Raw genomic sequence first — 23,786 nt, 5'->3', positions numbered from 1 at the left:
GCACAGAAGTGTCAAAAGGGATTAACCTAATAGAAAATACAGCAGGAAAAGGCAGCCTCAGGCTTTGGTGTAGATATTTCTGTGGCTGTATGAGATTAGACCATTTCTGTTCTGCTCTGCCAGGTAGAATGACAGTAGATCCCATTAGTTGGTGATGATTAATGCTGTGACATGAATTTAGTTGAATTAATCTATGTGTATGAAATTGTTAGGGGATCAGTCTGAAGACGATTGTTGAAAATAACAGTGAATGTGTTATACTCTCAATGGCAACATGCATGTGTGTTATTAATGACAGGGTAACAAGAGATCTTCCAAGCATTTTGTGGTTTGATAAGAAATGCAGGATGATCATTGTTGGCTACATGCATTACACAGCAGGAATAATACAAGTATGTCAAAATAGCATCTGACTAATTGTTAGATTTCATCACTGTATAAAACATGTTTAGTGTATCTGTTGTTTACAGTTGTGAAGAATAATATGTTAAGCATGTTTCACCTGCAAAAGGCATTGGTTTCTGTTGAGAGCAATACAAAATGTAGCACTCAAAGGGTTTAGCCCATGAAAACAAATCAGTGGTTTTGGCTTTCTTGAAGCGAATAAACCTGTATGTTTCTTGTTCTGAGTTATATTGTTTATTGCACTTATTGTAAGTCACTTTGGTTAAAAGCTAATGAAATGTAAAAAAAGAAATGTATTGGAGCAGCCCACTTTTTGGGGAGGTGAGGTAATTCCGTGTCTGGCTGAAGGGGGTGCTGTGGAGCCGCAGTGTTGCCAGGGAGACAACGCAAAACAGCAGTTCCACAGCGATGGCCACAAGTGTCCCGATCGGTCCCGACTGAACCCGGACTAAACTGACTGTGGAGGCTGAGCGCGGAGCTGAGAGCACCGGGGGACACTTCACCGCATCTGTGTGAATAAAACATTCCCAGAGCATTGGACTATAAAGGAGTAGCTGCTTCGTGCTTAAAGCCACTCAACTTGCTGTCTGTAAAGTGGTAAGTCTGTTACGGGACAGCTAACTTTTACCGTTAAGCTACGCAGTTAGCGGTACCCGGATGCTAAGCTAACAGTTATCCTGATTGCAATTGTTAATTTAAGTCGAGTATTTTGCAGTAAAATAGCAACAAGGTGTTTTTAAATGTGCTTTTGCTGCTGTGTATGAATGTGCAGCATCATCATGGCTATGTTGTGATGTACCAAGAACCCGATAATTACTTCTACACAAAGACTCTGTAATGCCTTTGGTGACTCATTGGAACATCTTCATTTACCGTTACCTCAAGTCAAGCCAGCAGCCGCTAGTTTTAAAGCACAGAGAGCTATGATTAATGCATGAGAATGTTTTCTGGTTTCACCCTCAGGATGTCATGTAGCTAATTTTAGCCAGAGATCTATCTGGCGGTTAACCAACCGAAACTCAGCTGACTTTCAGTGATAAACGTACTATTATGTGGACATATTGTAGTAGCACTAACAAAAGACTACTTCTTTGAGAGCTGTAACTGATTGACATTTATACAAATGCCTTTTTGACCTTATTCTAAAATCAATAACTCGCTGAGAGGAATTTGGATCTATTTACTCTGATTAAGGATTAAAGAGTAGTCTACAGTTATGCTGTTATGACAAAAAGGGGTGGATATCCCAAGCCATAGCAGTAATTCATAAAATAAAGTGTATATGTTTCTGTGTTGTACTGGTTTCTAAATCAAGTCTTAATCTGTTGACGGCATCAAACATATAGGTTGGTTTGTTTATACTCTTTATACCATAGTTTTAAAAAGTATTGCAGTTTAGGACATGTCTATGGATCAATAGTCTGATACTCCAGCAATATTTCACCCACACATTCTGGATTGATTGTAAATGCTTGAACTTCACAGATGTATTGAATATGTTCTTAGTTTGTGGCTGTATTATTTTAGTTTGTATTTAATATCTTTGGCCTTCCAATGTAACCTCAGACTGATCAGTTTGCAGCTTTCTGGATTTGACCTTAACTGTTGCTCTCTGATTTGACATCACATGACACTTTTAGCTCATTTGCATCAATTTGACTTGCAGTGGCTGAACACGTGTACCATATACCTATCTCACACCAACATGTTCATATTGCCGTGTCTAGGTAGGTCTGTGCACTTCCATTCATTCTCCATCATGTACCCAGTTCGCCCCTGTTATTCCCAGCATCCCTCCCAGTACTGTGGTGGCCACTGAGCTGAGTAGGGCATGAGATCCAGGCTTAATTAAGCCCACAGGAACAGATGGCCCGCTGGCAGTCTGCTGTTTGTCGGCCATACTCCGCCGCTCTAAACAGAGCTAAATGCTTGTGCAGGGGAGGGGTTTGGGAGCTTCTTCCAAGAGCCGGGGGAGAGATCTGCCAAATGTAATTAGCTGTGGGAAGTAGGTATAAGAGGGGGAGGGCTGCCATGAGGTAACAGGTGACATGTGTCTATGACATGGATTGGTCCAGCCATTGTTTATCCTTTTCATGCGTGCAGATTTCCCCCCATGCACACAGAAAAGTGTCTCTAAATGTTATTATTATTTTCACAATTGAGGTTCCAGGAAATATGCATAGTTACAGGTGTGTATTTTTTTTTTTTTTAAATGGTCCAGAGAAAGGGAGCCTTACCTAAACCCCTGCATACCATAAGCTAATATCATTATGTGAAAAATGAAGACTTGCTTTATTATTTTCACGTGCACAGAACACTTCCTCTCCTTACTTAATGATTGTTCTTGCAACATGATTTTCTTTCTTTTTCCACTGACTGAATAAACATAAGCACCAAGTATACTCGTCAAGTCATATACTTCATTTGCTTCTGCACCTTAAACCTTAAAATAGATTATAATCCATCTGCGTAACAATGATAGGAGATCAGGTTGTAGTAATTGTATGTCAGGCTTCAAATTAGAACACAGGATCTGCATCCGGGCATCTGGGCATTGGCTTCGGACTTTGATTAAGCTGTTCATGAGGATGGAACCGTCGGGGACAGGTGTACCCGAGCGAGTGGCTGCATGATGCTGAACTGAAGGGATTTCAAGTGACGAAGGCCAGAGAGCTTTCCATGTACGAGTAAGATTAGCCGTGTGATAGATCAGAAGATTAGGAGTAAATGTTGGCCTTGATCAACAGCCAGAGACAAAAAAAATAAGTATAACAAAGTAAGTAGGACTTGTTCTTTTAAACAAACTATATATATTTACACTGTCAAAAATATTAAGGAAATTGAGCTTTAGTCATAATAATGGTGATTTTTCTCTGATAGACTTTTATAGATAAAAAAAATTAATAACCCTCTTATAAAATTAAAATAACGCCAGATTAACCCTTCGCTGCCTTTTTAAAGTGTCGAAAAACTAAAATGGCCCCAGGGGTAATCCGCTCCAACACGCAATGACTTCTTCCTTGGCTTCCTTCCCTGAGCTGCACTGCATTTCCTGAAAAGTGGGCCAGTAGGGTTTCAGTAATCCTGCTGAAATAAAGACAGACGGACAAACAATTTGAACCAAAAACATAACCTCCTTGGCACAGTTTAAAAACATTGTGTTGGTAACCAAGGCTCCAGAGTTCTGCCGTCTCTTCAGGGTTGTCAATCGCCAAACTAGTGCATATCTTTTTGTAGCCCTTCGTATTAGTTTTATAATTTTTTTAATAATGCGATAAATGCAACGGACCAAAAATGTAGTCCCTTAATATTTTTCTAAATGTTGTTAATTTAAAGAGATAAATATATGTTTGAATGATATAAACCATAATGTGAACATTAAAAAACAACAACAAAAGAAATCTATTTGAACTTCTTCTTTGTTTATTTCAGGATGACCGATCACAGAAAGAACATCCTCCGCTGGCGTGCTATGGCCTCCGTATCGAGCAGTGCTTCGGATCACCTGGGCAGACCTCAGTAAACTCCGGGCTGGTTTGAGCTGCAGGGATGATCACCTCCCATATGAACGGTTATGTGCAAGAGGCCTCTGGTCAGGCCATGAGCCACAGGGAGAGGGCCGTGGACTGTCCGGGGGATGAGAGCAGCATCGTCAAATCTCCCCATTGCAGCGCCCACATGGAGAGGATCCAGCACTACCAGGAGGAGCTGAGGAAGAGGAAGGAGGAGGAGGGCAGGGGGAAGCACGACATCGACCCCAACGCTTCACTGCGGCTCAAGAAGCTGGCACAGAACCCCAAGGTGGGCATAGACAATCCCACCTTCGAGGGGAAGGAAAAAGCCACCAAAGACACATGCTCCCTGGATCCTTTAGCCGGTGAGTTGAAAGGGGGGGGGGAGGGTGGAAGGAAGGAAGGAAAGAAGGTCATCTAGAAGAAAAGGGAGTTTTCCAAACATTTAGTGAAAACAAAAGGATGGAAACAAAGACTATTGGCGGAGGAGGGTGATGTCATTCAGGAGCTGTCCATCACTTCCTCTGGTTAGCGCCAACTCTGTACTGAAGCCCATCACTTGGTCAACATTTGAATGTGTGTCAAGACATTTATTAATTGTGTGCACGCAATTGGAGAAGGTTGGGTTCATTGTTTAATCAGTCACTCAGCACAGTTGGGTATATAAAGAGTGTGTAGTGAGAGCAGAAGGGACGGTTGATTACCATGCAGAACATTACCTTGTTTTTATACAGCAAAATGACATATTTAACAAATACAGTGATGTGTGATATTCATGTGCACCTGTGACCCTAAACATGGGTTTCTGTGGGATACAGTTTATTATACTATTTACTACAATAGGTATTGGTGTTGTGTCAACCTGGGCCTCTCATCTACTATTTAAACCTGCTCTCATCAATGTATTAAACATTACTGTGGACTGGAGAGATAAAGTTGTTGAGTCCTATAAAATGTAACTGTCTTTGAGCTAGGGCTGCTCGATTATGGCAAAAATCATAATCTCGATTATTTGGGTCAATAATTGATATCACGATTCTTAAAAACGACTATCCATTTACTTTGAAAACGTCACTATGTTTGTAACAGTTGATTACCCTGAACTTTAAGTATAATTCAACTGAAAAACCAATACAAAATAAAAATCGTTTTACTTCGATTAGGTTGTTTTCATAATCGTTGCAAGCCAAAATCGTAATTGCGATTTACATACGATTAATTGAGCAGCCCTAGGAGCCGTGGTACAGCTCCAGTGTATTCACTGCAGCAACTTCAAGCCTCAAAGTCCGACTTGAATCCAAACCAGGACTAGGAATCAGAATGGTTCACCTCAGTAACAGCTTGATTTCTCACTGGATCCCAAAATAAATCCCACATGCTGAAAATCTTCCGCACTTAAAAAACACACCGTTCTGCCCTACATGCATTACACAGCTGATTATACTGTGATTAAATTGCACAAGTTGTCTGTAAAAGGATGTTTGATATAGTGTGCTGTCATGTTTGCACCTCTAAAAGTCACCATAACTCTTAATTAACCCTTTAAATACTGACGGGACACCCACAACTATGAGCACTCGTAAAACAAGATGTAAGACGAGCCTCTGTTTTGCCCCTCTGCCGTTCCCCTCACTGTCTCTGCCTCTCTACAGAAGTGGCGGAGGTGCTGCAGGCTCTGAAGTGGGCGCAGCACTGCCTGCACGACGCGCAGAGCCAGCAGGATGTGGAGCTGATAATGCAGCTCGTTGTCAAGGAGGACTTCAGGAATGCCTTCACCATCTACAGCGCTGTGGCCCAGCAGATGGCCATGGTCAGCCCCACCTCGCCCCTCACAGCGCAGGCAGAGGATCTCTGCATGGAGGTACGCACTATGGTCCTTTTGAAACTCAATGAAGCACCAAAAACAAATCTTTGCTTGAGGTGATTCATTAAACGAAGCTGCCCAAAAGACAGCCACAGCAGTTAATTGTTACGAAATGTAAATTGTTTAGTGGTTAACAAGGTAAGTGAAAACCAAAATGGAGGATTTGCTGGATCCGTGCCTAGCATGGAAACTTAGTGAGCAGGAAAAACACTTGAAAGAAAACCTTAAAGTGAGGGTAAAACACAACGGGGAGATCTACTCCTTAAAGACAAGGAAGGAAAAGGCTTTAACCAATACTTAAATTTAAGGTTTGGTATTCCACTGGTTTTATTCCCCCGTCACCTATAGGTGTTTTCTCTTTGAATAACAGCTGACAGTGCAGAGAGTGACAGAGAGCAAAACACATCTTATGTTCGACTAGGTGGGAACGCGCCACACCTGAGTCGTTGATAAAACACAAGCCAGTTGGTCTCCACGGAGACAACAGTAATTGTCTTGTGTCCCTGCCGAGCCGAGCCTCTACATGTCAGCTGTTTAACCGCAGCCTGTCACTCAGAGCTCCATCCCTGTCAGGAGACTGAAATATGTGATATAGTTTGCTGGGAAATACCCGAAAGCATCATTAGGATTAGTTTCCACTTTGACAGCTGTAACATGAAAGAATGTAACGCAGCGCAGTCAGAGCGGTGCAGGGAGATGTTCAGCTGATAGCTCCATGTGTAAGAGTCCGCGGTTTTTTGATGGAACAGGCTGCGAGAGTTCACTCAAAGGACACTAAGCTGTTCTGCTACATCATTTGTATTCCAGTCTTGACAAGTGTGGTGTGAGGATAGAGATGATCTGCTTGAAACACACACATGTTGTCAGTGTGTGCGCTCACCCACCGCCGGGCACAGCTCCCGAAGCGCTTAACAACGCGTAACAGTTTGAGCTGCAGTGTGTCTACACTAAGTGGCTGTGCTGTGCGACACTTAGGTTGGGCTGTTGGGTAAACTAATCTCCCAGCAGCCCGTGGTGCGGGCCGAGCGGTGCGGCACACCGCAGGAAGGAGGCCAGGATGTTGGGCGGCTAGAAAAAGAAACTCAGGCAGCTTACATCAGTGTGGGCGGGGGGGGGGGTGTACGTCACCTTGTTAGCGAGAGCTTCAATCGGTGTTATGGATTGACTAAGCTGCAAACATGCGGCAGATAGACGGAGGAAGACAACACGAAGAAGGCCTCCTGTTATGATTCGGTACAAGGTCTGTGACAAAGACGGTGGCACCTTCCCGCTGAATGTCAACTCGAGAGCCACAGAAACCAAATGAGAACAATTGAACAGAGAGGAAAGTGCAACGTCCGAAGAGATGAGAGCTGTGTCGAGCTTTCCAAGTTCCTTATTGTTGGGAATGCTACATTTAGGGTGTCACGTTTATTTGAGTATTTCATTTAACTGTGTACCAAGTTAGCATATGTTAATCTATTTAGCTTATTTGACAGTTCAGTGCTCGACTCCATATTTAGACATTTGTGGTGTTCACTTTTTGACCCTTAATGTGCATAATATGTTTCCTTTGTCCTTATACAGTCTGCTGTTGGTTTGGGTGTTGGGGCAACCTATGAATACACAACCAACATTACTGTAGATTATAAACTGTTGCAGAATATAAATCCGGGTTGAAAATATCAATGGAAACCGAGAAGACGATTTGCAACTATTTAAAGTTGAATTGTGATGCAGCGATCCCCAAATAACTCGGTGCGGAGGGAAAGAGCATTATCATAACCCACTCACAGGGGTTTGAATGTTTTGGGATATCTCATCTCAAATGAAACTGAGACATGATGTTTAAAAGTTGACAATGTGCCGTGAATCTGGGTCCGTTGAGTCACCAAAATCCATCCTCTGGGGGCATGGATGTGTTCAGATGTCTTGACACACGTGGCCTACAGTCAGGTCAGGCTGGGAAATGAGTCATTTGTCCGACGTGTTGTCTGACCCCGTCAGATATCAAATGTATTTATTAGGGCGTTAATAACGCGTTAACGCAAAACAAAATTAACGCCACTAATTATTTTAACGCGATTAACGCATGTGTATTTTTTTCCTCGACCGCCCCGTAGTTTCAGAGCGCATCGAGTTTAAAATACCATCTACAAGCTGATGCTGACAGCCCCGCTCCTGCTGCCCGCTTGTGGCAGACCACACTTCCACGCTCACCGGCAGGCACCGACTGGCTATTGGGAGGACCGCGAGGGTGTGTGTGTATGTCGTGTGGTGCGAGCGAGCGAGAGAGAGACACCTTACGTGCATTGTTGTTGTTAGCATCTGGTGCTACATAGCTGCGCTAACGGATATAAGGAGCTGTTTGGATGAAAACAGAGGAGCGACATTTCGCCACAACTGCGCCGAGCACTTGACTTTATGCAGGAAGCAGACAGTGGGACATTGTAGGAGAAGTCAGCACACTCGGATAGTGCGCAACATGATTGCAGCGTCCAGGCAGCTCCCGTTCGAGCATATGCCTTGAGTTGCACATAGCTCCGACGATCCATCACACACACACACACACACACACACACACACACACACACACACACACACACACACACACACACACACACACACACACACACACACACACACACACACACACACAGTATTGTATGAGAGGTTCCAGGTTGTTCTGTTTAATATTCATGAGAATATTTGTCATTGTTCAAATGATAATAAACATTAGCATAAAGCATATTTGTCCACTCATATGTTGATAAGAGTATTAAAAACTTGAAAAATATTCCTCTAAGGTACATTTAGAACAGATAAAAAATGGACAATCATGCGATTAATCGCGATTAAATATTTTAATCGACTGACAGCCCTAGTATTTATACCTGTTCCAAACAGCCAGATTTATAGACATAGAGGAGGGGGACGTCACGATAATTGTTAAAGAGATTTAAATCACCATTTTACTTGTCTTCAAAATAACATAGTTCTTGACAGGACTGTGGTTCTTACTATTAAGACTCTAAACTTAAAAATGAAGTTAAGAGAGTAGAGATTTGATCATAGTTACATTGAAAGGAGCCCTATTGTGCTCGTTGGGGAGACATGTTACCTGTAGTGTGTTATATAGGTTTTTGTGCATGTCAATGGTCTGCAAAGGCCCGGTGTTCCCTCCACCCCCCCTCCCTCTACCTGAAACGCCTCCATTGGACTTTACTTCAGTAACATAGTGACATCACCATGTAACACTCACTCTTCTCTCGGCTAGCGCTCCAACAAATTGTGTCTGATGGTGGCACCTCTAAGCGGTTGACCAGTCACGACAGAGCTTCCAGCTAACCAATCAGAGCAGACCGGGCCCTGGTTCCCTCACCGTAGCTGTGTGTCTGTGTGTTTCAGGTCCAGAGGATTCTGCAGGCCAGCCATCAGAAGGAAGGCGTGGAGCTCAAGGCTCTGCTCACCAATCCTCATCTCCAGGTCAGATGTCAGCCTGCCAGTTGTGCCTTAAGAATACGATACGATATACTTTAATGTCCCCGTAAGGAAATGTGTTCTGGACTCCGTCCTGCAGTTCCGTATACACGTACATATACAAACATAGTGGACATTAAGAGACACACACATATCATCAGTCACACACCGCTTGAACAAACACAGACGCACATACTGACAATGGCGACCGATTGCACTCCCCCTCGTGGCCAACGTTTAAAAAGTACATTTCATTACATTTGACTACATTTCATTTCATGTGATTGTTAAGAAGCTTAATGGACATAGGTAGGAATGAGTGCTTATAGCGGTTCAGAATAATAACCATTGATATTATTATAATTCTTAACAACGAGGCTCAGCAGGGCCTTATAGACCAACATTCATTTAGTTCATATGCTGATGATTGAAAAGGTGAAATATAATTATTTTTATACTGTAGAATTCCAATAGGGTAATTGTTTCTTTTGCACCTTCCACTGCGAGGTCAGAAGCCATGGTTAAGTTAATAGTCTATTATAAGACTATTCGACTCTGTCTCGTTGTGTCATCGTGAATACATAGTGAGAGGAAAGGCAGATGTCAGAACGCTCCCTCCCGATACATGCAGGCACTTTGTGAGGTTGTGTCACGTTGGTGTCCCTTTTTAAGTGTGCTTAAGGATGTATGGGCAGGGCAGATGTTTGCTTTACAAATTAAATAATTAAATGATAGATTTACCTTCCTGTAATTATTATGAGTTGTTATAGTGTGCGAAAGTCCCATTTTCAAGGTCAACTAGTCCGTGTTTCTTTCCGAAGATGAATCTAGTCGGTGACTCGGGAGAGACCTTGTGTAAATGAGGTTGTAATGTTGGCCAGCTCTTCGTAATGAAAAAGCGTTATCAGTATAATCTTTGCCGACCAATGTCATTGAAATAAATTAAGAAAATAGGCAATCAGGGATGTATAAGATTGCATATTTAATAGATGGCATATTTAAAAATGTCTCAGCAGTAGTTTAGTTTATATAAATGAAAGAGTGAACCCTTAATATAGCATTATTCTCCTGAGAAGGTGGGGGCTTCTTTTAAATGCAGTAATGTTGGCAGACAGTTGCTGGTTTATCTAAGATGATAAAATAATGTTATTATCACAGGAATATCCACATTAAAGCTTAATTTAACATTGTGAGCTGCAGGTAAAGTGAGCAGGTATATAAAATAAGGATTTAGGGATATTGTATTATCAAAGTGGGTATAATTTACCTTGGCAAAGAGGTAGAACACATATAAAATGTGGAGTGTCAAGAGGTGTAAATGTAACATTGAAATCAGCATGTTATTTATTATTAATGAATTCAAATCAATTCTATAGAATATTCTATACAATTTGAGGCTGATGTGACTGTATATGAAGAAGATGGATGTCTAAAATATTGACTAAATAACATTCAAATGTTCCCAGTATAAAAAAGCAAACCTCTGCCTCAGTGGGACATCTGTTTAGCGTTAGCTCTGTCAACATTCAAACAAAGAAACGGATATTTAAACTGCATTGCTTTGAAGTGGCTTGAGTTTGTCACTTTAAGGTTCAGTGAACCTTCTGTCGAAGAAAAGAAAAAGCCACACTGTGAGACATCATCGTCCATTAGAGAAGCAGTAAGGTGAGAAAGGAGCGCAGGTGCTGCGGCTGTGATGTCACGGTTCAGGGTTCTGACAGGGCAGCACCGGGGGGGCGGATGCTTGACCTGCGTGGCTGTGTGAACCACAGATTCTCTCAATGCCCTGTTAGCCCCTCCACTGAGCTGGATCCATGTAGCCGGGGGGGGTGGAACAGATTATATTGGTTTCTCTGCAGGGGGGCTCACACGAGTCACCCTGTAGTGTGTACAGGTAAACAACAACACATCCAATACCCAGGTACATGTGTGAGAGGGAAGGAGCCCCATGGAGTCCACCCGTCTACTTTTCAGCTGTTCCTAACACACAGCTTCCTGAGCCAATGGTGGTGGATGATTGATGGTGGTGGATCCTGACTCCTAAATGCAGGTGGAGATTAAGACGGATTGCGTGTACGCCAAAGCTTAGCCCGGCCTCCTCTCTCAGGTCCCCTCGCCGCGGGATAGAGAAAGTCATTTGGACAGACGGTTATTAATTGTGGGGTTCGGAGTGCGTGTCACATTAGATGAAGTGAAGCAGCAATCTCTGTTTTATTTCTGGCTCCGAGGCGGCTCTGCTGTCTGGTCTTGTTAAAAAAGATTTGGGGGGGGGGCAGGTGCATGTAAGGAAAGGAAAGGAAATGTTTTTTTTAACTTCTTTTCATTTGTTAGTGCCAACCACTATATTGTAATACATATTGTAAACTTATCATTTCATTTTCATGCCAACCATGTTAGAAAAGATATTTACAAGCACAATATTATACTTTATTTTTTTGTAATTTAAATCTTTATTGTCACAACAACATAACAATCATGTGACAAAAGGCCAGCAAGGAAATACAAATAAAATAAAAAGCTAGGGATATGTCGTCTTGTTATTATAGTCTTGGAGAAACATGTATCTATTAGCTATTGTTCCAGTGAGATGTCTTTGTTTTGAGTCTCGTTTGTCCCACTTTCTGTTGAGTTGTGGTTCTTTCCTAGTGATAGCTTTCTTGCTGGATATTAGCATAATTGTGATCAAATATCTGTCACTTGCAACAATTTCCTCAGTGAATTTACATAAATAGAATACCAAACAACTATTAGAAACCTCATACCCTATTATTGACATATTTCCTTTCATATCATTTCCCAATATTATACCTTTTAATCGTATTCCCATTACCTAACGCTGCCGCCTCCTTTATGTCTTCTGTCTGTTTGTAAAACGTCTGTGTGTCCGCTCTGCGTGTCTCTCCATGTGTCTCTGTGTGTGTTTCGATGTGGCAGGCCCTGATGCAGGCTCATGACACGGTGGCCGGGCAGGAGATAGCCGAGGAGAGTGCTGCCCAGTACCTCGGAGAGACCGTCAAACTGGTGCGTCTGCAGAAGGCCCGCGACACCCCACTGGTGAGCCACATCTATTCATGTCACAGTTTTGTACATGTGCTTTTTTAAATGACTCCTCAGCTTCAAGTTGAACACCCACGCAGCATTCAATTCGATTTAGGGGCGGTGGTGGCGAAGTCGATAGGGACTTGGCTTGGCAACTGGAAGGTCACCAGTTCAAGTCCCGAGCAAGGCACCGTTCCCCACACTGAGCGCTGTTCAAAATGGCAGCCCACTGCTCCTAACACTAGGATGGGTCAAATGCAGAGACACAATTTCCCCACGGGGATTAATAAAAGTCCGTCTTAATCTTTAGCATCCTTGTAATTGTGGTGTATATTATGTTTCTTTGCATTGTGTGTCCAGAAAAAGCCTCTCAGCCTCCACCATGCTTCACCACGCACATTTATCATGTGGGTGTGTCAGAGTATCCACAAACCAACAGAGCAGCAAAATGCCTGTCACTGTGAGCTCCGGAGGGAAATTGGCAATGACACAATGATGTTCACCGAATGTGACATATTTATTTCTATTCAAACTCCTGCTGCCCATCTGCTTCTCAGTGTGTATCCCTGTTTACTGTCATATCGGGGGGGAAAGTGTGTTTCATTGTGTGTGTGTGTGTGTGTGTGTGTGTGTGTGTGTGTGTGTGTGTGTGTGTGTGTGTGTGTGTGTGTGTGTGTGTGTGTGTGTGTGTGTGTGTGTGTGTGTGTGTGTGTGTGTGTGTGTGTGTGTGTGTGTGTGTGTGTGTGTGTGTGTGTGTGTGTGTGTGTGTGTGTGTGTGTGTGTGTGTGTGTGTGTGTGTGTGTGTGTGTGTGTGTGTGTGTGTGTGTGTGTGTGTGTGTGTGTGTGTGTGTGTCAGGGTGCAACGGTGCGTAACGACATGGACAGTGTGTTGGTGAGTCGGGTGGTGAAAGGTGGAGCGGCGGAGAAGAGCGGCCTCCTCAGTGAAGGAGACGAGATCCTGGAGATCAACGGCATATCTATCCGCGGGAAACACGTCAACGAAGTCCACGACCTCCTGGTGAGGAACAGAGAGGATCCATTGGTGTTTCAGTCATTCACAATAGTTTTCTAATATTGACCTATAAGTGCTTTAACTGTCTTGAAAAATAATGGCGTGTACATGTAATGCCATAAAGGGCGTTATCATGTATTCATAAATGGTGATTATAATGGGAACATCTGTTCGGGCATAGCTGTTGATATTAGGTTTTAACAACGATGCATTTCCACTTCCAGAATAATGTATGATTAGTTAGAAGACATTAAAGCCTCAGACATGTAGATGGTTATTGTTGGTTGTGTTTGGGTTTCCCCTTGACTATTGTTATTTTTGTCTATACAGAAACTATTTATTTCTGAAAAGAACAGTGTTTTATTTCAATGTGATTTGAAATATATATATATATATATATATAGCTGAGCTTTTGTTCTTGAATAGATGCACTCTCAAAATAGAATCAAATCAAATCAAGTTTTATTTATAGAGCACATTTATAAACGATTTTTGGTCGAGCCAAAGTGCTGTACATATAATAAAAATAGCCTACAGGAAAGACACTTTACAGCAAATACAACAACACAGATTGTTCAGAATATCAGTATGAGAAAACCGACACCCTCTGTCCTTAGACCCTCTGTCCTTAGACCCTCTGTCCTTAGACCCTCTGTCCTTAGACCCTCTGTCCTTAGACCCTCACATCGTACAAGGAAACACTTCCAGAGAAACCCCCACAGTTTAAGGGGACATGGGAGAAACCTTAGGGAGAGCAACAGAGGAGGGATCCCTCTCCCAGGACGGACAGACGTGCAATAGATGCCGTGTTTAAATTGAAGAGATAATACATACATACATACATACATAAGAATGTACTGCTATAAACTGTACCAGAAGTTTGAAGTAAAAACCAAAGTTAAAATACAGTTTTATGGAAATCGCTGTCATGTTTAATTCATCACTTCTCATCTTTTCCATCAGCAACAAATGCAAGGCACTCTGACCTTCCTCCTCATCCCGAGCTCTCAGATTAAACCTGCCACTCACAGGCAGACTGTGGTAAGTCTCTAATGCTGCGTGTGTGTGTGTGTGTGTGTGTGTGTGTGTGTGTGTGTGTGTGTGTGTGTGTGTGTGTGTGTGAAGCCTGTCTGCTTGCACACAGCACTAACCTTGACCCTGTCCTCAGATGCACGTACGAGCCTACTTTGACTACGACCCCTCCGACGACCCCTTCGTGCCGTGTCGGGAGCTCGGCCTGTCCTTCCAGAAGGGGGACATCCTCCACGTCATCAGCCAGGACGACCCCAACTGGTGGCAGGCCTACAGGGACGGAGACGAGGACAACCAGCCGCTCGCTGGACTGATTCCAGGTCAGGGTCTCCAGAGCTGAATATCAATCTGTAGCTTATTACTACACAAGGGGGGATAACAGCTGCAAGGACAAGTGTAGACCAATATCAAACCGCTGAACACGCTGTATTGAAACTAAAGCGTATATGGTATGTACATTTACAATGCATACAGTTATATATTTTACAACATTTATACTTCTTTAAATTGGTATGAATTATTTCTTATAAACCTCCAAAGGACAATCTAAAGTCTGTCACTAAGGGATCTCTAAAATAGCAGTTTTTGTGATATATGTTGCTATAAATTTGTATTTCAAAGGTAGTGTTTCACACAGACTATAACTAAAAGGTATTGTTTAATTAATGTTTTTGTTTAATTGTAGATAAGACTAAAAGGCTCTGATTTTTTGGACAGCTAAAACATTACTACAAAAAACTGGATGATTCGTATAAACAATAACTAACAAGTACATTTGAAACAGGATTAAGAACAAATACAACATTTCTGATTGAATTAACACTGATGCCAGAATATCAATGTTGTTTAGACCAGGGGTTCCCAACCTTTTTTGTGCCAAGGACCGGCAGATACATTAAAAAAAATCGCGGACCGGTTGTCAATTTTAACTGATTTTAATATTTACTCACCAGCAGCAGCAGGCAGCAACATAGGCTAATTGTATGCCTGAACAACTACTAGAACAATATGCATCCAAAACATATTAACAACGTTTAAAAAAGAACCGGTGTCGTTTTTTGGTTTTTCGGAAAAACGGAAAACCAAAAAACTGATGTTATTCAGTTTTTAAACCAAAACGGGAAAACAGATAAATCAACGTTTTGGTTTTGTTTGTATGATTTACGGATAATCCAGTGAATGCTGGGGAATGCGTGCGTGCGTGCGTCACTGGCATTTGTTTTCAGAAGATATTATGATAGTGACGTTTGTTCCGGTGCACGTCCGACAGCATTTAGCACTACATTGAGATTAAGATTAAACTAATTTATTTTGGGAACACCAGCATATAGGCTACCTATGGAGTTAGCCAGATGTGTGTAAATTACTGTTCATGGTCATTTGAAAACAAATGCCGGTGTCGGACAGACACAAACACACCGAACACACAGAGCTGAGCAGAGCAGAGCACACACACACACACACACACACACACACACACATCATGCGCCTTGGTGACTGGACATCTCCTTCATAAAACTAATAACAGGGGGAGTAATCGGACAGTTCGATGTGTGTAGAGGTGTGTGTAGAGGTGTGTGTGGTTAACACTAGCAGCCTGCAGTCACTCGCTGTTCTGATGAAGGTAAACACAGCGAAGGCGGTACGTAAAAAGACACAGCTCTCGGCGCGCTGGTGCTGCACTTCTCAGAAGCGGAGTTACACGTCCCGCTGCCTCCTGATGCTGCCTGCAGCCATTTCATGAAGTGAAGGAGGTTTTCCTTCTATAAACAGCTGCGGGCTGCAGATACCGTGAGAGTCCCGGACATGAATTCATAGATCAAGGCAGACTGGTTTACTCTCCTGTTTTGCCAATCCGGTGCTTAAACAAATAGCTCTACACCCCTGGCCGACATGTCCTTAAAATTAAGTCCGAGTTTGAAATATATCTCAAATAATGTATGCACTGCCATTTCCCACATAAACATAACAGTCTGCAATGAAACGGTTGTCTCCTGTGCGCTCCTCTTCCTACTTGGCGCACCGGTAACTTTCCCGTGCGCACGAGAGGCTGAGACCATGGCTGAGCCGCCGAATCCCTCGGAACATCATCAAAACCATTTTCAACGGTTTTCTGGTGAAGGATTAACTAGGATTAACTAGCTACTGGATGAAATAATATGACTGGTATAGGTGCACAAATGAAACACTTTTTGAAAAAAATATTATCGTAAAATATTTTTATATATTTAGAATTCTGCAAATATTACGATAAACTCACAGCTATTTCGCGGCCTGGCAGTAACACCTCCACGGACCGGGGGTTGGGAACCCCTGGTTTAGACTACAAAGGAGTTCTCATTCCTCCCCAGTACTTCTTCAGGATGCACTCACAGTAAAGTATTCGAATGGTGTCCGTGACTAACAAGTTGGCAGCACTATCCTGGCAGGAAACACCCACCTGGCACATCAAGCAGATTAAAACACAACGCCTAAGAATTATTAGCGATTACTCTGTGACCCTCGTCTGTTGTGTCTGGACCAAAACGAGGTTAAGCACTGGAAATGGAAAGCAGCTCCCTCGTGCTTTTTCCTCAGCATGCCTGGAATGTCTAGGGAGATTATGAAACACAGTGAGAGGTCTTGAAAAAGAGAAAACGTCTGCTGTTGAGTGTAGTGGTCCTATACATGAAACTGTGCATGTCAGAGCGTTTTTACACAGATACACGTTTGTGAAATGGAAAATCTTCTGGTTCTATATTCACAGTGCTGATCTGCTTATCTTCGTGTGTACCTTTTTCAGGGAAGAGCTTCCAGCAGCAGAGAGAGACCTTGAAGAGAACTATAACTGACAGGAGTCGTGAGCAGCAGGGTAAGGGTAAAATACTGAAACACACAGAGTGGCGAGAAAATACATAAATATATTTTTGAAAACAGTTTGAGTCACAAGAAATAGGTTTTTTGGTGGCTACATGAATGTAACTAAGTGAAATGTTAATCGCTTTTTAAAGCAAACATTTGCAAATTCTCATGTCTCCAGGGAAAATTTGGTATGCAAAGAAAGGCAGGAGACAGAGGAAGAAGCCTGTGTCCACGCTGAACAGAAATGCTGGTAAGACTTTTTCTCTGAATCTCTTCTGAAGCATTTGAGAAGAATTTGCCCCCCCTTTCCTCCACTGCTACGATTACAAAGCCCCTCCCTAACCCACAGAACTCCAATTGTCGCTTCTCATTTACCTCCTGTCTGCCTGCGTGCTGGCTAGCTTCCAGCAGCCCACACATTGTGAGCAGTGTTAACCCCGAACGTTAGCCAGAGCTGACACGTCTGACAGCAGCTTGTGTCGACGAGGTGTGTCACGGGTCAGATTAGTCCTGTCTCCACAGACGGCATCAGAGCACAAGCAGGTGCCTAAATGGCTTGAAGGGAGGGGTGATGTTCTTGATTAATGCAGAGAAACACACATGTACTCAGACACACAGTGGCCAACAGAAGGGGACTGGTATGAAGCAGGACAATGGTATAATAGACATGACATGATAAGTCAAATGTCACATTTAGTTACAGAACAGTAGCCCGTGAGCTGGAAAGGATTTGGTTTGTAAATGAAGGTTGTTTCATTAATCCCTCCCTCCCGTCTCTTCAGACTATGAGGACATCCCGACCTACGAGGAGATGTCGCTCTATCACCAGCCCGCTAACCGTAAACGCCCCATCGCTCTAATCGGGCCGACCAACAGCGGCCATGATGAGCTGCGGCGGAGGCTTCTGTCCATCGAACCGGAGAAGTTCGCTGTTGCTGTCCCATGTAAATCCACGCTGGCTCACAATATCAAATACTCATCACATTTTTTATTTTCTAGATTAAAAAAATGGGGAATTTGTGAATTTACTTACCGCCTCAAAACATTTAACTGACCACTTTTGAAGTTGTACTATAAAACATTTTGTGCCATTAATTGTGTCAATAACAAGTCACATTTTGAATCTGTCCTTTCTGCTGGCTCAGACACAACCAGAAACATAAGGATACATGAGCGGAACGGGCGGGAGTACCATTTTGTGAGTCGGCCTGCCTTTGAGACCGACTTGGCGGCGGGGAAGTTCATTGAGTCGGGAGATTTTGGGAAGAATCTGTACGGCACCAGCACCGACTCAGTGCGACACGTCGTCAACTCTGGACGCATCTGTCTGCTCTGCCTCCACACCAGGGTGAGACACTGAGTACTTCATATTTCCCAGAGATGTTTATGTCTTATATGTTAATTACAAAGCACATATCTTGATCTCGAGCATCATGGCTAGTCCGGGACATCATTATCCTGCACATAAATATAATTGGGTTTGTTTTGGTTGATAAAACCCATTACTGCTGACTGCTATAGAACATTTTGAAGTTAGGAACGCCATAGTTTAAGTTTCATGTTTTCAGTTTGGTATTTCCGTCCATTTGACATATTCTTACGTCCCTGTTTTCCCTCTTGTCAGTCACTGCAGATATTGAGGACGTCCAACCTCAAGCCATATGTCCTCTTCATCGCCCCTCCTTCTCAGGAACGACTACGCACCCTGCTGGCCACAGAGGGGAAAACACCAAAGGTATGTCTGTTGTGACACGATTGCATTGTACTGATAAAAGTTGAAATGCACGCTGTAAATGCCATAGTTTGAGCCTACTCCAGCAAAGTGCCGGATTAAAACATTATACAATAAAAATGTTAATCCTGCATTTTGATATAATAGATATAAAATAGATTTTCAGGGGGGAAATAAAAAAAAAAGCTTAGTCTGAATACACAATACACCACAAATACTGAATATTGCATCACATCATTAATTAACCAACTAATACTTAGCTGTTACGTGATATCAAATCAATGACCATCCAAAAATGTAAGATTTATGTCAAATACAGATTGTTTGTCACCATCCTCTCACTGTGGTAATATCAATTCTCGTTTTCTGTGCCCAGCCTGAGGATCTGAAGGAGATCATTGAAAAGGCCCGCGAGATGGAGCACGACTTCGGCCACTTCTTCGATGCGACCATCGTGAACATGGATCCGGATCAGGCTTTCCACGAGCTGCGCAGGCTGATAGAGAAGCTGGACACTGAGCCGCAGTGGGTGCCCACCTCCTGGCTGTGCTAGAGGTCACAGGGGTCACAGAGGTCACTGCAAGGAGCCTCAGGGCAGCAGGAGGTTCAACAGAAGAGCAATAATGAATGTTCCTGGAGAGGATGGACAGTGCTGGTTGTCGCTGGATTTTCACGTGTTGCAGGGATGGACTCAAGTTTCTTACATTTCTTTATGTTTGTGTGTGTGTGTCTCTGTGGGTGATTTTTATTTGTTTATTATTGATCTCAGTATATGCAAAGTCAATTATGAAACACATAGAAATGTTTCCATCCTATTCTTAATAGTAATTTATAATTGTAAATATATATTTTCTAGACAAAAAGAGAAAATATTTTATTGTTACATTTTGATTGTGTGTTATACCAAATGGTTCGCTCAACTGTGAGTGTTACTGTCACAATTATAAAAATGGCTTCCAGATAAAGCGGTTAACCAAAAGCTGTTTAGGTACCAAACAGAAGAGAAGCAGCTGTGCTTAAAGGTGGGGTAGGTACGTTTGGAGAAACCAGCTCGAGTGCGCTAGAATTTGAAAATACACAGCTGGAAAAAATCTGCCACTTCCTTACAGAGCCCCTCCTCCAACACACACGAACGCGCACATGACCAATGAGGGCACGGGATAAGTTTGTGCCCCGATAGAAGGCTGACAGGCAGGTAGGCCATCCAGTTACTTTAGCCGGCCCGGCTCAGATGATTGGTCGTGCTTTTTACAGCACCACGGCTTCCACAGATGATGTTTTTTAATGGATTTTTTGTCAAAGCACTTCAGATATTCATTGCTATCGGGATGTTAAGAGCATTCCATGGAATATAACAAAAAGCGTATCTCGAGCCGGTTTCTCAAACTTACCTACCCCACCTTTAAAGTTGTCTTCCATTCTGAAACAGAGAAGGAAACACTGCTGTGTTTTGAGGTACTTCCTCCACACCAGTGTCAGTATTATTGTGTTGTCTCAAATCTAAGGTATTGTCTCTCTAGCTGGTGAACATTATTATCATTATATCATGATTCAAAGTGATGTTTTCTATCAGTAGTGTATGAACAAAACATCTTATCAGTTAGTGGTAAAAACTACTTTTGCAAGGTACTACTTCATAAGCACAATTCTGGAAAAGTGTTAATAAAATCTGATACATATGTAAACAAGCAATGTATATTCTGAAATAATTGAGTTCCCTTATCTTATTGAAGATAACATTTCAAATAAGTTGGTGTGGTTTATTCAGCCATTCTATGTCATACTATTACTAATGTGGTAAATGTAGCATTCTGGTGCAAGATGGCTGCCATTCCTCATCTAGCTCAGAGACCCTCAGACAATGTTTCTTGACGTTGAAAGAAAACAGACACCTTTGAGACTGAATCCAGGAAATTATTGGATACTGATAACATCTTTATTTTGATGAGGTGTGGGCCTTTGTTGACTTGCACACGTTTTACAGTGGGGATCACTTCAGGGTTACAACAACCTCCACAACACAAACTCACACACTGAAATCTACAACCACCTTAAGCTTTACAGCATGCAATAGCTCTTAATGTTGTAAGAACATGAAATATGTACAAGTTGATCAGTCACACAGAATCAGTCTTTAATTTCACTCGCAAATGTGATAACACACATATATATTGTCTTTCTCTTTAGGTCATATTTTTAATAGTGAACTCCCTTCAGGGTGAACAGCCAAGTGCGACGACACTTCGGTTCTGTAAAGTGACGAAAATCTGGAAACACACAGTACCTTTCCAGCACTGAAACAATAGAACAACTCATCACAGACAAGTACACAACAAAACAACTTTCATCACTTCCATGAGGAGACATAAAGTGGCCTGAGAGGCACAGAATAAATAGGATGCTGGGGGACGTCGGTGTCTCGTCTGCCGTGAGGGCGCTTCACTCGAACAGCATGTCCTCATCCGTCTGCTCCATCATCATGTTGGTGGGCTCTGCGATGGGACCCAGTTTAGCCAAGCGAGCAGCAATCTCCAACTGTGTCCTTTCCTTGAGCTGCTTCTTCTTCTCTTGGATCTTCTTCAGCCTGGCAGAGGAGGACATATTGTCAGTGTTAAAACAAACATAACATTAAATGAAAAGCTAGAATGGTAGAATAAGTGTTCACCTGTAGAACTCCTCTCGTTCTCTCTCATCCAGCTCTGTGATGATGTAGGTGAGGGTACGCTCGATGCGGGGAATAATCACTGCAAAGAGGGATAGAGAGCAGCTTTAAAAACAAGTCTGGGGTTATTTAAGAAAGAGGCCATAATTGTATGTTAAGTGCGAGTTTACCGTGCTCGATAGCGTTCACACGGCGGTTGGTAATCTTTATGGCTTGATCCAGAGTGACAAAAGATGTCTATAGACAAATTAGAAATGTGTATCAAGTTATCCTAATCACACACACTCTTTAACTGAAAATATACTAGCATTCACCTAAAACTAATATAAGAAAAGGGTTATCATAATGCATTATTATAACTATATACATTATTGTTGCATTAACATGAAAGAACCATAAATGTTGGTTGACGTTGAGCTAATTCTAACTCTCCATTTCACTTGAAGTATGAAACCAAGCTGAATGAAGCTCAGTATATAATGTGCATGTGTATGTAACGTCGCCCCCTACCTGTAGGGAGGCCAGCTCCACCAGCAGCTCCACAGCTCTGGCGTAGTTCCTCTTCAACCGGGAGACCTGCTCTCCTCCTCTGGCCAGACCCGTCAGCTCATAACCTGAAACACAGCGAGGGTGAGAACTCCTTCATTCACTTCTCACCAAAACTAGAGGTTTCTAAGCATTACTTACTGTCCCCGCCTTCCTGGTAGTACTCAAAAACTGGGAGAGTGACACCTAAAAGAAATACAAACATATGTATGATAAAGCATCACATAACTTATCATCAACATTGTTTTTAAATAGTCAACAGATGATATCTTTAGGCTAACCTGCCACGTTGTCTCTCTTGGCTCTGACCTTCACTTGAGCTTTGTTGACATTCTGGATTACAGTTGCGCTGTAGACAGAATTACAGATGTGAGATACCTGTACTGAACATAATGTAACACCATCACATGATCTCTGTTGTTTCCTACGTGAAGTCTCCAGCTGCAAATTTGGCCTCAGCCAAAGAGAAGGCCGCCTCTCTCATCACCTCCCCCATCTTAGTCTTAGTCTGAGGAAAAGAGATGAGAAGTCCAACTTTAGAAAACCAAGTGAGAAATGAATGCATGGAGAACAGGGTTGGTTATTTAATTTTGTTTAACTGACCTCGATAATTTTGCGAAGGATCTGACGGAAGCGCATGGAGAGGGCGTCAGATTTCTTCTTCAACAGGTTGCGGCCGGTCTGTGCTCCTTTGAGCCGAGCCTTCATGATGGTCTGAGCCCTGCAAGCACAAACACACATTTTAGGGCTGTATTTGAATCTTAAACAGGACATCACATGTACATACAGGACTCAAATATTCATGGAGGTTATCTACACTCTTTGACATGCATGGGTAAGGAAAACATTGTTTTATTGTAAGCCACACACATCAGGATTTATCATTTAAATCAATAGGTTTAATTAACCCCCCTCAGTCACATTTCATCATATTTGACTGCTGAGAAAACAAAAGCTGTATATGCATTTATACAAGCCTATTTGTCATGGTATTAGTGACTTGGTCTCTTTTTTCTGTCTGGTTGGAGGCAGAAATTATTTAACCATTTAAAGTATTTATAAACATGATTGATTTAGCATTGTAAAATGATAAGGCCCTAAGCTAACTCTATTGATCAGTATAATCTAAAGTTACACAGTGTTACAGTATAGACTTTAACAGTCTAGAGGTCAGAAACAGACTGACAGCTCACACTGAGATGATGGTAGAATAATCACATGACAAAATACTCTTCCTCTTTAAACAATAACCTGGTGCTGATCTTATAAACTATGTGTAAGCAGAACAAGAGGCACATAGGAGGTGAAAATCACCAATCAGAGAGACTTGTCAAACAAACAACATTATAATATCAGACTAAAAAGCTACAGTGGGTTAGCAACTAGCTAGCAAACAAGCTGCTTACATTCTGGAGGGGAAAACGTCGAGCCTTTCTTTTCCAGACATCTTCTCGTCCTTTGATCGATGATAGCTAACGTTTGTAACCTTCCGTTTCGTTAGATTCCCGCCGAAACGTTATGTATTGTTCCACGTTATTAAACCATACATATAATACATAAAACCCGTTGTTTTTCGTGTAGGATTAGAATCCTGATGGTCGTGATCTTGTCCGACTCTGCGTGATGATCAGCTGGCCTCTGGTCATGTGACTGAACTGAATGCTTTCTGCGCATGCGCTTGT

General features: G+C 42.4%; 2 protein-coding genes across 3 annotated transcripts; one reads left to right on the top strand and one right to left on the bottom strand.

Moving 5' to 3' along the window:
* The first annotated feature begins 784 nt into the window (after window positions 1–784).
* On the top strand, window positions 785–20,584 carry pals1b (protein associated with LIN7 1, MAGUK p55 family member b). 2 transcript variants are annotated; one of them, XM_034076291.2, is made up of 14 exons: window positions 785–1,002; window positions 3,838–4,282; window positions 5,570–5,778; window positions 9,169–9,246; window positions 12,187–12,294; window positions 13,136–13,297; window positions 14,255–14,332; window positions 14,460–14,643; window positions 17,106–17,174; window positions 17,343–17,414; window positions 17,947–18,108; window positions 18,310–18,512; window positions 18,789–18,899; window positions 19,273–20,584. In XM_034076291.2, the coding sequence occupies exons 2-14, from the start codon at window positions 3,955–3,957 to the stop codon at window positions 19,447–19,449; spliced, it is 1,941 nt and encodes a 646-aa protein (XP_033932182.1). In that variant the 5' UTR covers window positions 785–1,002; window positions 3,838–3,954; the 3' UTR covers window positions 19,450–20,584. The 2 variants fall into 2 exon arrangements, with proteins under 2 accessions (XP_033932182.1, XP_033932181.1); XM_034076290.2 differs by having other exon boundaries at window positions 12,175–12,294.
* A 217-nt stretch (window positions 20,585–20,801) lies between these two features.
* On the bottom strand, window positions 20,802–23,734 carry atp6v1d (ATPase H+ transporting V1 subunit D). The gene is made up of 9 exons (XM_034076708.2): window positions 23,511–23,734; window positions 22,708–22,825; window positions 22,533–22,612; window positions 22,386–22,453; window positions 22,246–22,290; window positions 22,069–22,172; window positions 21,729–21,795; window positions 21,562–21,640; window positions 20,802–21,480 (listed from the first exon to the last, which is right to left on the bottom strand). The coding sequence occupies exons 1-9, from the start codon at window positions 23,549–23,551 to the stop codon at window positions 21,336–21,338; spliced, it is 747 nt and encodes a 248-aa protein (XP_033932599.1). The 5' UTR covers window positions 23,552–23,734; the 3' UTR covers window positions 20,802–21,335.
* Between the last annotated feature and the right edge of the window lie 52 nt (window positions 23,735–23,786).

This window comes from Pseudochaenichthys georgianus, chromosome 24, assembly GCF_902827115.2.
Source record: "Pseudochaenichthys georgianus chromosome 24, fPseGeo1.2, whole genome shotgun sequence".
Taxonomy (NCBI): Eukaryota; Metazoa; Chordata; class Actinopteri; order Perciformes; family Channichthyidae; genus Pseudochaenichthys; species Pseudochaenichthys georgianus.
This window is presented reverse-complemented; position numbering and strand designations above follow the sequence as displayed.

What these genes read in the sequence shown, in the direction of transcription:
- atp6v1d (XM_034076708.2), bottom strand. Translation starts at nt 23,551, where the DNA reads ATGTCTGGAAAAGAAAGGCTCGACGTTTTCCCCTCCAGAAT. An exon ending in GACGTTTTCCCCTCCAGAAT is followed by an intron (nt 22,826 to 23,510) that starts GTAAGCAGCTTG and finishes TTGTGCTTGCAG; the next exon opens with GGCTCAGACCATCATGAAGG. An exon ending in CAAGAGAGACAACGTGGCAG is followed by an intron (nt 22,291 to 22,385) that starts GTTAGCCTAAAG and finishes TATTTCTTTTAG; the next exon opens with GTGTCACTCTCCCAGTTTTT.
- pals1b (XM_034076290.2), top strand. Translation starts at nt 3,955, where the DNA reads ATGATCACCTCCCATATGAACGGTTATGTGCAAGAGGCCTCTGGTCAG. An exon ending in CTCCCTGGATCCTTTAGCCG is followed by an intron (nt 4,283 to 5,569) that starts GTGAGTTGAAAG and finishes GCCTCTCTACAG; the next exon opens with AAGTGGCGGAGGTGCTGCAG. An exon ending in CCACTCACAGGCAGACTGTG is followed by an intron (nt 14,333 to 14,459) that starts GTAAGTCTCTAA and finishes CCCTGTCCTCAG; the next exon opens with ATGCACGTACGAGCCTACTT.